Consider the following 15,796-nt stretch of genomic DNA (forward strand, 5'->3'; position numbering starts at 1 on the left):
TCTTTGTTAAGAGCATGGTGTTCTTAATTTAACAGTAATTGTTGTGCTTGCACATTAATCATGATGAGTTAATTTTAAAGAAATATAATTACTGTGGTTTCATCAATATTCGTTGAATACCAATTTTCGTGGATTTCGTTGTTAGGTTGATCCACGAAATTTAATGTTCATTGAAGTGTAATTTCTATTAACATTTTCTATTAATAGGGTCATTGGCCACGAATTAACGTATCCTTGAAACTGTGATTTTCACTTTATCCACGAAAATTGATACCCTTGAAAATTAATGAAACCACAGTATATATTGCAGTTATTTAAAATTCCTTACAATGATGATTTGTATTTAAACTTTTAATCTATGATGAAAGCTCAATTGCATGTGCATGAAGGATGGGGCCTCAAAGTTTATATTGGATCCGACTGCATGATGCAATTAGTGCTCCTTTATATTGAACTATTTAGTTATACATGTATATCATAATGTAATTTATAACAAATGGTTATGTTTTGAGTTTGTTACTTGTATAACGTTAAAAGACATCTGTAATACAATTTTAAAAGTCCTAAAACTTATGACAGCATCATTCTGCAAGAGAAATTCTCCTGATAATGAGGAAATTAACCACTACTTGACACATCTTTTAAAACAGGACATGATTCCTTTTGAAGAAGGGGGGTGGGTTCGAGTCATGTCACATGATTACACGATCTAAATATAACACACTGCTGTTTCGAATTAAGGCATATATGATTTTTGTCCAAATGAATTTTTATATCATATTTCAAACTGTCTTAATTAATTTGTTTGAGTTGGGGTTTTTTTCAAAAAAAAGGATGCAACGTGGTTTTCATCGCAGATTAATAAAATACGCAAATAAGCGTGACGTTGAAAGGTGAAGGTCGTTGGACCAAAGTCCGAATTTTGACAGTTGTGTGTTACAGACGACATATGTTGACGACTTGATTGCAGACTGACGACTTGGTTGCAGACTACCACGGTTCATGAAATGAAAACATATATTTTATAGCATATGGAGAGGGGGAGTTGACAATTTTGTGCTTTGAAGCGACATGACGAGCGAGTTTGCATCGCTGGGTGATGGCATTGGAAGTTCTAGAAACACCTCTTCTTCGCGAAGTTCCAATGATCATAGGCTTTATCCGAGTTTGTTTCCTTCGGACGATGAGACAGAAGATGACAATACGAGTGAATTTTCAGCAGACAGTGAAGCAAGAGCAACTCCACCTTTAGTAAGATTAAAAAACCCGCTATTCCCTAAAAAAGAGTATGTTGACAAGTTGAGACCAGAGGAAATCCGGTGGTTCTACAAGCAAGAAGGAGATAAGGAATGGACACCATTTATTGGTTATGATTCTCTGAGAATAGAATGTAGATACCGAGCGTTACAAACTGTCGAGGATGAACAAGAAATTGACAATGATGTTATACTGGTTCGCGGTGGCCTCTATCAAGTAGATGTTGCTAAAAGGAAGTGCACACCTGTGTATTGGTCAGGTATGTGTTTGGTTCAAACATCAATATTAGCTTGTTTTCGCTTTAGTAAGATAAATAACCTATAAACAACTGATTATATAGTAATATACTCAATTGACTTCTTCATTAAAATAGCTAAATCTAATATTATGCACAATTAAAAATGTGAATATTCATTATTAAGCTAAATCCTAAGAGAAATGAATTTGTCATTCCAAGGTAATTTAAATAATACTATAAGATTGATGCATTTGCTCTACAGTTCACAAATGTAAAAATGTAAGTATATAGTACAGTACAGAAGCAATATTAGTGAGATCAAAGGATTCATTTGAAATAATTACTACTTCCATAAAGAGTACTTTGAAAAATTTCAATGTGGATAGTTCATCATTGAAACTGTTTACAGAGTAAGTAGCTACACAACAATAAATCTGAATCAGTAAGAAATCAATAGTAGTTGGCTTAAGTAAACAGAGTATTATTCAGAATTATAGGTATATATGATAGGGATGATCTCAAGTGCTTGAACTGTTTAATCAGGCTGTTCAGTGCAGTTCACATCTACTGTATATACTGAAAGTTACCTTAGTATTACATGTATCACTATATTTCCAGATAATAATAATAGTTTTATTGGGTTTAATCATGCAAGGCAAATTCCTCACTAACATAAGATATATAATCAAATCAACATATTTATTAGATGTAAATGTAATCAAATTTTGCAAGCAAAAAAAAAGAAGGCTATATCCTTTGAGTAGCTCTTTTTAATTCACATTAAGGTGACTTATCAGACATCACACAGGGACTCTGGTTTTATGAATACAATGGACAGCCATTAGAAGATAACTTTGGAGTGCCAATAGAAACGGAACATGTTGCTAAATTTCTGGGACATAAGATAGAGGAAGAGCACCCATCTCCACAAAGGTCAAGGCCAGGTCTGTGTGCCCCCTTACCAGAAAGTAGATTGCACAAAGTGTTTGATAAAACCCCTTCGAAATACAATTAATGTATCATGAAGTCTTTGAACTTATACCGGTACCTTAATTCAATTTGAAAGATGTCAAGTGTTTATGTTTTCTTTGTGCTATTGCTATAAATGTAGTTTTTAATACTGTACCTATGTTAGAAAGGAAAGTATCTCATCATCAACAAAAACTTGTAAATTATGAATTTTTTTTTAGTTCTCCATCGCATAAAATTTACTGACTTTTACATTGAGTGGAATTCTCCCAATGACACTTACCTGTACAGTGAGGCAGCCTCCTCGCGATTTGTCCGCGGCTTTAAGAAGAAACTTGGAATGCAAAAAGGTATGAAAGTGCATCTTAGTCAATATATGAAATAATCTTGATTGCTTGAATGACATAACTGCTTCATAATTAAGCATTAGATGTTGTATACAGAAAAAATTTCTATTCTATCTTCTCACAGCTGGCACCAGGTTACTACGAGGCTACAAATATGAAGCAGTTATGGATGATAAGCCTGCCGACATTTCTCATCTTGTGTTTGTTATTCACGGCATTGGGCAGAAGATGGAAACCGGAAACATTGTCAAGAGAGCGAAAGAGTATATATATATACTTTTGTAATGAAGATACCAGTCTGCTAAGTGTATACTACATACAGGGTTATTTTTGGCACGTGTAATTTTCGCCTTTCTACACTCGCAAACAGTTTTGCCCCCACAAGAATTCACCCAGACACTGTTGTGTTTAAAGAGAGATAATTTAGGCATTAGAATTCGCTCAGTCTTAAATTTGCCTGCTGACAATGACGACAAAATTTTCGAAAATAAAATAGGGGCGAATATTTCCCTGTATACAGTGCATATACCGTTGAATGTCATGACTAATGAGAACAATGGGGGAATGCTTGAGTGGAGCACATACATGTACTGTGATTGAACCGTTGTTGATGAATTTATACATGTATATTCTTCATACTTTACTAATTCACATTGTCAATGAAACCATTGTCTGCAGAGATTTTTTTTGTCCAAGTGATGCAAGGGGAAACAACTTAATGTCATACTTTTAAATCAAAAAATTTATCCAACAACATTCTAACATGGCAGAAATTTGTTTGGATCATTCTAACTAATAGATACATGTCTATATCATTTTCTTTTTAGATTGAGAGAGAAAGTATCACAGATGAAAGCCAAGCATTTTTGTTTGATTGAGAATACTTCACAGAGGGCTGAGTTTTTACCTGTGGAGTGGAGATCTAGCTTAAAACTAGATGGAGGTAGTTCATTAAGTACTGTCACAGGTTTTAATGCTAATGAGAGCATTTCAGTCTCAAAGTTACAACAATTTTTTATTAAGAATTAGTTTTACATCAAACTTTCATTTGACAAATGAGCAAACCATTCTTTGTTGCTCTAGATGATTTTTAAATCCAGACAACCATTATTGTCATGTCACCAGATTTTCTCCACCTTTAGTTTTTTGTATTAAGTTTGCATAAATCAATTGATTTTAAAATGTACCATAATATAAAATTAATTGATAAAACAGATGAAACATTGGCCATTAAGAAAAGATCTGCACAAACCTTAAAGCAATCGAATTACAGCCTTTTAATTCTCTAAAAGTTCTGGCCTTACTATACACAATGAAAAGGTTAACTTGGTAAAGGTTCCAGATCTTAATTAAGAAAATTGTATACCGAAGCTTGTGACAAGCTCCAGTAGGCCTAAATGAAAAGAAGTTTCAAGTGATAGGCATTGATGCATCAAAACTATCGTAACTAAAAATATACTGGGCAGAAATGAAGAAACTTTATAGAGAACAGTGGGAGAATAAATCACAAAATGCAAGTTGGCCTAATTGGCATTCTGTTAATGTCTTTACTCAACTGTAGACATGGTGGATTTGATAACACCACACAAGATGAGAGGAATGCGGTCCCTTCTCAACAACAGTGCAATGGACATTTTGTATTATACCAGTCCCCTGTACAGATCAGAGGTGTGTGGTTTTCTTCAGTAATGAGAACATTGATTTAGTTTATTAACCATTTACCAATTGTACCGGTCAAATTTGACAAATAAGCCATTTTTACACTTCATTATAGCATCATTTAAATTTAACATGATCAAAATATATTGATGCACAGAAGCCACATGTCTAAAAAAAAAAATAGCGTATTCATATATAATACTTATACATGTAGGTTCCCTTACTTTATTCATAAAGTAATTAAAAAAAATCTTTTTATTTTCCTTGAAAATGAGAACCCAAAAAAATGTCGAGAATGTGAAAGGGTTAGTCCAGAGTTTCACAGACTTTAAATGTGGTTTTTTAAAGGTTTAAGAGGGAGACTGTTGATTCAGAACTTATTTGATATTTAATGAAAGATGTATATACCGGTATATTTTTTGACTGTTTAGATAACCCACAGTTTACAGAATGAACTGAATCGACTGTTTGAGATGTTTTGTGCCAGAAATCCTTACTTCCAGGTCAATGGAGGAAAAGTCTCCATTGTGGCCCACTCTCTAGGTACAGTAAAGTTAGTGGATGCTGGGACATATTGGCGTCGTCTTTTCTATAGCTACAGTACTGTCAGCTTTTCTGTTGATAACACCAGTGTATTGATCATCATAAACATATCATTATAGTTCATCTATATTAACAAGACTTTTCATTACTTTAAGTCATTTTGATTCATAAATGTGTCAGAGCTGCATGTTATCATATGCTTGTGAACTTTTCCTGTAGGTGCTGTGATTTCCTATGACATCATCACTGGCTGGAATCCTATTCAGCTCTATGATCAGTTTGTCAACTCTGTTATTGTAAGTTCAACGCTAGTCCTCTCACAGTGGACATATTCAAATAATCATGACACCAATATTCTCTTATTTTTGAAAATTTGCAACTTGATTATACTGATACTTGTGGAAACTTTCTCTGTGTTGCATATTATTCTGTTGATGTTCATGGAAATATTTTGCCTTTCCTTAAAAAGTGTTTTCCCCCTTTCACAATCAACTGATGAAAAAGTATACAAATCTAGATATTTTAAAACAGCATCATCAGTTTTGTTTAGATACAGCTGTTTACCAATCCTGTTTCTCTTCAATGAAAAAAGTTTTATATTGAATGTTTCATGCAACTTTTAAAAAAATATGTTATAAAACAAAATCCCCAGTCTCAGTTTCATGGCTCCAGAGACCATCCTTTAACTCTGAACTTTCAGATTTCTGTTGTTGCTACTATAGAAATGTAGTCTGGAGTGAATCGGATGTTGGCTATTTTAATTGTAGGAAGGTGAGCAACAAGACTCCGATTCCAGTGAAATCAAGGAAGAAATACACGAGGCCAGGCAAAAGTATGTCAGCTTTATTGTTTGTTAAAAAATGTATGGCATTTCGCAATAATCTGATTCTCTTATTTTATTATCAGTAATTTGGGTTATGAAACTTAAAATGTACTGCATTAGGTTATGAAAATAATAATCAAAAGTATTTGTTTGTTTGACTAAGTAAATGTATTTGACACTGATTGTAAACCAATTTGTAATTCTAGAATATAATACTATGTCTTTAGACAGTGATAGAAATATTGTTGATCAGGCAAGAGGGGAATAATTTTGATGATAATTTCAATTGCGATCTTGTAACAATACCTTTATTGAGAAATACAAACATCACTTCTTGAAAACAGGGCCACTGCAGTTGAATCCATTCTCAAAGATGTTCAAGAGAAGCATAAACAAAAAAGTGGACCTACACTTTCTTTCACGGTAAATATTGGTCATAACTACATGTGGCTGTCATTGCATAAACCACAAAAAAATATACGTCATTTTTATATTCACATGAATGTAGATAGGACCTGTGTTTAACAGAAAATTGAGTTTACTTAAATTTGTGTATAAAAGTTTATCATGAAGTTTTTGACAACAACAAGCATCCTTTCTTAATTTCGAAATTAAAAGTTTAAAAAAAATCACCTTGAATATAATTTTGATTTCTGTTGTAAACTGTTTCGCATCAAGTAGTTAGCAACAATTTATGCGTGTATTTCAATCAGACAATGACATCTAAAACTATAGATGTTTTGATCAGACAACAGGATTTGGTTTGTAATTTAAGACTTTTCCATCATTCAGTTCAATTCAATGATTTTATATACTGTGGTTTCATTAAGGTGCCTTACTACACCTTTAAATAGTTTCCCAAATCAGCAGAAAATTACTTGATTATCATGATAGAAAGCATGATGGATAAGAAGTATATATGTCAAATATGGGACAAAATGTGCAATTTTAGATAAAAATGATATTTTCAAAAATTTCATTCAGTAAATATAAACAAAAGCCCCAGGTGGATTCGAACTCATGACCTGCAGTTCATAAGCCTGATACTTTAACCACTGAGCTAATACGATATACATCTGTATCGATTGATGCAAACAGTTTAACAAAACATTTAAATCGCCATCTTGTGACGTAGTGTCTTAAGAAGTATAAGTCTCGGTGTAGTGGAGTACATGTACCTTAATATTCAAAGGTATCAATTTTCGTGGAAAAAGTGAAAATCACCTATTCAAGGATACGTAAAATCGTGGCCAATGATCCTTTCAATACAAATTGATAGTAGAAATTGCACTTCAATGAACAGTTAATTTCATGGATAGACTTAAAAAGGAAATCCACGAAAATTGGTATTCAACGAATATTGATGAAACCACAGTAGACATCACCATGTTGGCATACAGTCAAAATGAAATCAAATGACAGACAAAAAAATATTGTAACATAAAGGCTATAGCATGCAAGACAGTTTTACACACTGATTCTTGTCTGATTTTGTTCTTCTGATTGTGATAGATAGAGAACATGTTTTGCCTGGGATCTCCTCTGGCGGTGTTCCTGGCTTTGAGAGGATTCCGACCTCAGGGAAAGGGAACCCTAGATCACATAATGCCTTCCAGTCTCTGTAAACGCCTCTTCAATATATATCATCCATATGACCCTGTTGTAAGGATGTTTTTATTAATGATAATATAGATACCTCGTATAGAATACATTTGTTAAGTTCAGGACATATCGTTCGATTAATATATCTTGTTAATATGTCATCATATTTATAATTGCTATTATTTAATAGAAAATTATTTAAGCTAAAAAAATTTACCTTTTCCACATTTGAAATTTCTACCTTAATTGTCTAGAGTTGAGAAGATGTTAAATAGAAATTTCAAAATTTGTTATTCAAGAGTTACCTGTAATTCTTGCAGGAGTTGTGATGTTTTTCTCTTCTCAGTCTTCTCAAACCTTAATTTGGTTTATTTCTTATTGATTGCCTTGCATATTTATTTATTGCATTGTATCTTAAAAATGTGATTATTAATATTTATTTTTTTACGAAGTTTACTTTTCATTTAGATTTGCGAATTGAATTGATAAAAAAAAAAACTGTATTATTTAATCTTTGATGTCATTGGATTTTAGGACTAAAAAACTTTTTATTGAAAAAAATCAGTAAGAAGTATCTAATTTTACTGTTCTTTGTAACTTTGCTTATAAATAATTTATATCATACCAGGCTTATCGACTTGAACCTCTCATTCTGAAGCACTACTCTACCATCATGCCTCTGCCGATTCACCGCTTTGACCACAAGCAGAAGGAACCCTACAACCAGATGAAAACCAAAGCCTACGCAGCATTTAAACCGTCAGCAGAAAAAATCACAGACAAAGGTGATCCGGTAGAGGGCGCTGATAACAATGACTCTTCTCCACAGCATAGTCGCGACTCCTCACCCTCTCGTAACCAAGGCTTTTCTGTTTGTGGGTATTCATTGGTGATGGCTAAATTTAGGGAGTATAGGACACCCCAATAACATATTTTCTTCAAATGAAATTGAAAATTCTCTTTTATGTCTTAATGTATTTGGATTTGAATCTTTTAGCAGGGTTTACTCATTGTTTAATGAGCACCTCATAAAAACTGTTTAACTCACATTGTTTTTATCTATAGCTTGATTTATTGTGTCCTATGCTTCTAGAATTCTTGCTTTATGTTTTCATTTTTATGTGGTGGAAGTTTACTTTACTGTTCTCATACATGTAGTATTATTTACCTTTGGTCTTAAACTGATACTAAAACTATTCCATTATTCAATACGTATATTCTATGTATTTTACAACTATTTACCTATACACAAATGTTTCATAAGTATTCAGTGAATGCCTGTTCTCATAAATTCCACTGTTAAGTTTATCTACATAATATAAAAATTGATAGCAATATTTATTGGAAGATCAATATTCAATGAATTTATGTATCTTTCAACCAGTGATGTTAACTAAATCCAAATTGATGTCCACTAATATTATCAGTAATGAAATCATGTCACACTTCAGGTTCAAGTACCATAAAACCTTTCAGATATGTTTGTAGAATAGATATCCCAAATTAAATATGAAAAACAAATTGAAAAACAAGTAGAAACATTATGAATGAAAGCTACTGTACCTGGCAACCTGTCCTTCAAAATTTCATTTCAAATGTAATATTGATTGACAAAAATTAAATGCAGTTGTTTTACTGAATACTTTAATGTATGCTTCAGTTAAATGGTTGAAAGGAAAAGAATCAGAAGATATGTCTGCTGAGCTAAAGATGCTGGAAAAAATGGAAGAGGATGTGCAGGAAATCGAAAAATCCATCAAAGAGCGCAAAGAGGTTCTTCAAGAAATTGACCAAACAGGTAAGAGTGATCCTGAACTCAATGAGGCAATCTGATTATTCAAGATTTTGTTTACGGTAAATCTAAACCACAGAGTAGAAGTTGAGCTTTGTGTTATGTTTGTAGATTTGGAGTACAGAATAGATTACCAGTTGAGGGAAGCCAGTTTCTCCAACAGCTACATCTCCATGCTGACCTCTCACACTTCATACTGGACGGATAGAGACGTGGCTTTCTTTGTTCTGTCGCACATTCATCCAGAACTTCAGGATTTATGACAGCCTAGATCTGCAGAATTCCATTTGAAAACACTGTATTACAATTTTATAATCCAAGTGTACAAATCCTGTTGTTTGTATTTATCCTTGTTTTTTAAGCCTACAAATTTTTGTTCCAAAAGAATTTTTTTTTACAATCATATATTGTGCTTCTATCTGCTCGATGGTTACTGTAATCCAAAGTCTTTCAAGGATCACAATGTTTTCCTCAATTTATACATGTACATTTACCTTGCAAAACTGTAACTGCATTATACTATGAATCAAGATAGGTTAAATATTTAGATGCTTAAGACTGATTTATACATGACACAAGATGGTAGCTACGTTAGCAACATAAAACCCTTTTTTCCGGTAGATTAATATTACCAGGTCCATGTTGTAAACTCTCTGTTTATTTGTTAATAACACAGCAAAATTGTAGTAAACATTTTCAGTGCTAAATTGTGCTCAAACTTTGAAGTTTGAAGTTCAGTCATTGAGTTAATGTACGTGTAGACCAGTATCTTTTACATTGTCTCTCGAGAGATGGGTTTTCCAGCCCGCTAGGATGAATGTGTTCAACAGTTCTCAGTAATTTTGATAATAAATGCTTTTGTTGTAAAATGGTATAAGAACCATATTATTTGCAGGCAAAAGAGATAATCTATGAGGAAGGTGCTTGTTGGATTACCTGTATTGTGTTTATCAAGGTTGTAAAGTGTGAGGCTTTATACACCTGCAAGTTAAATACTCTTGGTGTATAATGACATTAAGATCTGTTAGTTAATGAATTTCAAAAGTAAAAAATTTTTGGGGGTATTAAAATGTCATTCTAATAATAAAATGTCGTTTCGATCAGAGGTCAGCCATTTTGTGATGATGTGTTATTTCACCTTATGGCCATATAGAACATTCATCGTATGAATCATTCAAGGCGGTGGGATTTTTCACTCTATGGAATTTTATTTAGGAAACCATGTTAATTTGTGGGATTATCCGTAGACTTTATATATATGTTGTTCATATTAGAGTAGTCTCTAGGACCACCTGGTATCTATGGTACATGTATATGTATACATGCTCTAGTCTTGATAATCACAATACCTCTCTACTATTATTCTAAACTACATTGTTTTGTGGGATTATTGATATTAGATTCTTTATATTTAATTCATGGTAATACAGTATCTACATGAAGATGCTGTTTTATTATTAGGCTGCCAGTGTGTTTTTATTTTGTTGTTTGATGATGCTCGATACATTGAAGATTTGATGTTCAAAGATTTTTACAATGTGTTTGTTGTGTTAAGAAATGAACTGTTTCTCTCTCTGAATGACTTTTCAAAGTTTACTTCTTCTTTTTTTTTTATTTGAGTTGTATGCCAGTATATACTGTTAAAAAAAATGACCAGAACTTAAACATTCCACCTTGACATGACAATCGCAGTTTGTTTGTTGTATATGACCTTGGCCTCTGACTCAGTATATATACCGGTATCTATATATTTATAGAAATCCATGGACTGTTTTCAAAGGGTAAATTTGACAAGACCTAAGATTTTTTGGTTCACAGCTTTATCTGATGTTGTAGAGCAAATGACATGTCATTTATGGATATACTATTATACTAGCTAGTACCATATGTAGAATAACTGCTTAAAGCACAAGACCAGTCTAACTGTTTGACTCAGAGGAAAATAATATACACCTTGCCCTTTTGTTTGTGTCAAATATTCCTGTCGTTAACTCAGTCTGTGATATTTATTTTTATACCTTATTTATACAACCTACAAGAACTGTTCTTTGTTTCTTTATGGATTTGGTCATGTTATCAATACATGTAACTTTGTGTCTATTTAGCCATGCTGTTATGTTAAAGTATTACAATTTAATTAAGGCTGATAGAGTTGACCGTTATTGATTGTTTCACCTGCTGTCAAACTGCAGTTTGTTGCTTTTTGTCACTTGCTATCTTATTCTGCTTCAAGCTGCTATGGTGTACTACCTGGGCCACTGTAAATTTCGCATTGTAATCTGTATGTTCCAGTGAACGACAATTTGCAGTTCACAGGCACCTGCTGTTAGTGAAGGAGTGAAATTAATTTTCATCTACATCGTCTGATATATTTTGAATTAGGGTAGTTTATTTTTTTAAATGTGTAAACTGCCCTACGTTATGTTATACATGTGTATTATACTGTAGGTAAAAAATGAATTCATTCCTTTCAGTTTTTAGCCTTATTTAAGAGCAGAACAAATACTCTTTCTTCTGAAATTAGGGTTTGAATGTAAACAATTTTAATGATAAATCAATACACCCGTCCTACATGTAATGTAGGCAACATTTCGAATGCATTGTAAGCACATTTTATTAGCCTATTGAATAATGTGTTCCAACTGAGTTTCATATTTTTCTTTTAATGAAAAGTTAACACAGTTACCTGTGATGGAGCTGAATCCATTTAGGAACAGAACCATCAGTCATCATAAAAAAAGGTCTAGATATTATATAATTTATTTCTTGTATTAGTTTTTATCTTCTCTGTTTGTTCACGTCTTTTAAGAACATTTTTGATGCTGAGCAACTTGGTTGTGTGCTAGTAATCATCCTGTTTATAATACAAAATTTAAATGTTCATTTGATATTTTCTTCCAGCGAAAATAAATATGATAGTGTGTTTCTGGTTCCACAACTAACTTTTCATTACTTACTGTTATCCATTTCATCAGCATGTTTTCTGGTACATGTTTTTTACAGTCACAAAAACTGAATGTTCTATCTACATTTCTACAGATATATAAAGGAATAACAAATATAGGAAAATACAGACTTCGCTATAACTGAGTTTCACTGTATGTATTTAAGATGTTTCACGGGGTGGGTCAGACGAGGCGAAACAGCAATAGAATATTAAATGTACTTGAAAAAAATATGTTTTTAACAGTCCATGATTTTTTTTTAGGTTGGAATAAGAAAATGCTTAATTAAATAAATAAGAGGTTGAACCTAATGAATCTTCTCGCTTGAAAATTTGATGCTTTTTCTTTTTATCTGGCGTTACTTCATTGCTATTTTAGCCATTAAGTTTGTTAAATCATTTTGGACAAAAACAATTCTGTGGCGATGGGTAGTTTGAGTAATGATTCAGGGTATTTATTGTGCAATAATTTTAAAGATCAGTTTATTGCATACTTTGTTTTTACTTTTATTGTCTAATTCAATTCGTGAAAACCACACAATATTAGGTCTCATTCAATATGCATGTACTCCTATGAGCAGGTTGAATTCGTTAGAAAAATAAATGTAACAGCACAAGTTTATTTGTTTTATCAGAAATGTGGTGAATTTCAAATTTTGATAACTTTTGGGTCCTCCCAACCGTATACGAACACTGCTTGAGTTTATCTTGATTTTACTGTATTTAACAGTTTTTGGCTCCTTGAACAAAACTGATCAAGTTTGTCGCGATATAGTTACGTTCTATATTTTTGCAAATGCTGGTTGCAATAGAAGCTGTTTTCACTATTTGTCAAGTTATGCATGTACATGTAAAATGAACATTTATTTTTAAATAAAACTGAACTTTCAATGCAAAGTATTTTGTCCTTTTGTTTCAGAGGTCACACAACAAGTAGACTTCGTTAAGATGTCGAGTACCGATAATGCTGAATACCTAGTTATAAATTAGAACTGATCACCTAGCTTCCATTCATTTATAAATTAACTGATATAAAGAAAGTCGACGTGTAATAAGAGCAACGAAGATGGATGGATAAGGCGTGTAAAATGCCTAAACGTGAGGACGGATAAGATACTGTAAAATTAAAATATCCACAATTCTCAAAAAATCATTCAAACCAATGTATATTTACAATAACATCGATTTGTAACCCTTGAATATGTTCAATACTTGGATTATGTTGATTTAAACTGGCGTATGGGTATCGAAACCTTTCTAAGAACTTCAGTGCCTTTTTAGCTCACCTGAGCTGAAAGCTCAAGTGAGCTTTGTCCGTTGTCTGTCGTCGTTGGCGTTTGTAGCATTGTCTTCGTAAACTTTTTACATTTTCATCTTCTTCTCCAGAACCACTGGGTGGATTTCAACCAAACTTGGCACAAAGCATCTCTGGGTGACGGGGATTCAAGTTTATTCAAATGAAGGGCCACACCCTCTTTAAAGGGGAGATAATTTAGAATTATTGAAAATTTGTTGGTATTTTTGAAAAATTTTCATTTTAGAAACTATTTGGCCAGAAAAAGTGTAACTTGTATGGAAGTATCCTCAGGTAGTGTAGATTCAATTTTCTTTAAATCATAGTCCCCAGGGGTAGGGTGGGGCCACAATGGGGGATGGATTTTTACATAAGAATGTATCGAGAACATCCTTAAAAATCTTTTAAGAAACTATTTGGCCAGAAAAGCTTAAACCTGTGTGAAAGCATCCTCAGGTAGTGTAGATTCAAGTTTGATCAAATCATGGTCCCCGGGGGTAGGGGAGGGCCACAATGGGGGATGAATTTTCACATAAGAATGTATAGAAAAAATCTTTAAAAATCTTCTTCTTAAAAACTATTAGGCCAGGAAAGCTTAAACTTGTGTGGAAGCATCTTCAGATAGTGTAGATTCAAGTTTGTTTAAATCATGGTCCCCAGGGGTAGGGCAGGGCCACAGTGGGGGGGGGGGGTTTTTACATAAGAATATACAGAGAAAATCGTTTAAAATCATCTTCTCACAAACTATTAGGCAAGAAAAGCTCAATTTGGAGTGGAAGCATCCTCAGATAGTGTAGATTCAAGTTTGTTCAAATCATGGTCCCCTTGGGGGTTGGGCGGGGCCATAATGGGGGATGCATTTTTACATAGGAATATATAGATAAAATCTTTAAAAATATTCTGGGAAAGTTTTGAGTCCAAAAAGCAGTAACTTGTGTGAAAGCATGGGTTGTGCAGATTAAAATTTGATCAAATCATGATTCCCTAGAAAAAAGTGGGGCCATAAAGTGGGGGAAGGGGTTATTTAGGAATAAAGAAAAATCTTCTAACAGCTACAACAACAAAAAGAGCTTGATATTTACCATAAAAATATGTGGATAGAAATCGGCAGACTTTAAAAAAAATTGAGCAAGATCTACTGTACTTAGTTGTCAAGATATTTTGATTTTGATGCTGTTCTGCTAATTTGATCAGAGTTTAAGGCAATTGTTGCTCAGTGAGCGATGTGGCCCCTGGGCCTCTTGTTTTTTTTAACACAATCTAATAAGGTCTAATGGGAAAAAAAACCTCGATTTCACTCATCAAAAACGTGAAGAGATGACGCACTATATAGAAAAAATACCATGTTGCATCCAAACATTTGAACTTAAAAAAAAATAAATAAATAAAAGTCCGTATATTCGTTTAAACAACGCACTTTGTTGTGACTAAAATGGCTTAGTGGTTAAAGCTCCCCAATATGCATATAAATACACGCGTATTTACCGGCACACAAATATAATGTTATATGTATCATATGTATCATGCGCGGAACCAGAAATTTTTTTTCGTTGGGGAGGGGGATATCAATGGCAAGTTTATAACCAGAATTTTTTCGGGGGGGGGCGGGGCATGTTTTTCGGTAATTCTATGTATGTAAATTTCAGAAAATTTGAATAATCCAGGTGGTCCAGACCCCCCCCCCCTTCCCATGGTAATCATAATTATTTTGAGAACTAGAAATCAGTGAACGCAATGATTTCAATAAGATTTATAAGTTGTTGGTAATCGTTATCCCTTATACCGAAATATTCCTTTTTGCAAAGAATTTTAATTACATTTTGACATTCAGCCAATGACCAGTAGTTTTTTAACCTTAGTGTCGTAGTATAATTTTTAGTTTTTTGTTTGTTTTTTTTGGCAACTTAATAAAGGCTGTATGATTTACATTTGGATATACATGGAATAAATATTTACTGACTTTTATATGATTGTATATAAACAGTGAAACTCGCTGAAACCATCAGGATCAGTATTCCACTTTGCTGACTTCATTTACTTTACTCATTATGTACTTTGTATCGTCGGATACCCACGAATGATGACGTCTTATCCCGTTTGACAATTTGTGTCAAGACGTGATCACCCGTGTGAAACCGACATTACGTGTACAACTTCTGTCCTGGTATAAATGATTTAATTAAGTACACGTATCTCGATATACATGGAGAAACATATTGATTCTTGTCACGTTATACAGGAATTATTTTTTCGAAAAAGGGTGTTAATTGTAATCATTACATTAATTTACTTAAAGTTAGATTTAAAATTTATAAGATGTGTACTTTA

At 33.0% G+C, this 15,796-nt stretch overlaps 1 protein-coding gene across 2 annotated transcripts; it reads left to right on the top strand.

The window, feature by feature from the left end:
* Positions 1-893: 893 nt before the first annotated feature.
* LOC128177103 (phospholipase DDHD1-like) lies at positions 894-13,071 on the top strand. Of its 2 annotated transcripts, none has more exons than XM_052843653.1 (14): positions 894-1,516; positions 2,281-2,439; positions 2,686-2,814; positions 2,936-3,074; positions 3,639-3,754; positions 4,373-4,479; positions 4,902-5,013; positions 5,233-5,309; positions 5,781-5,845; positions 6,181-6,259; positions 7,349-7,498; positions 8,067-8,313; positions 9,099-9,236; positions 9,342-13,071. In XM_052843653.1, exons 1-14 carry the CDS (start codon positions 1,072-1,074, stop codon positions 9,491-9,493), a joined length of 2,115 nt encoding a protein of 704 aa, XP_052699613.1. In that variant the 5' UTR covers positions 894-1,071; the 3' UTR covers positions 9,494-13,071. The 2 variants fall into 2 exon arrangements, with proteins under 2 accessions (XP_052699613.1, XP_052699614.1); XM_052843654.1 differs by having other exon boundaries at positions 8,067-8,223.
* Positions 13,072-15,796: the final 2,725 nt, after the last annotated feature.

Source organism: Crassostrea angulata, chromosome 3 (genome assembly GCF_025612915.1).
Source record: "Crassostrea angulata isolate pt1a10 chromosome 3, ASM2561291v2, whole genome shotgun sequence".
NCBI lineage: Eukaryota > Metazoa > Mollusca > Bivalvia > Ostreida > Ostreidae > Magallana > Magallana angulata.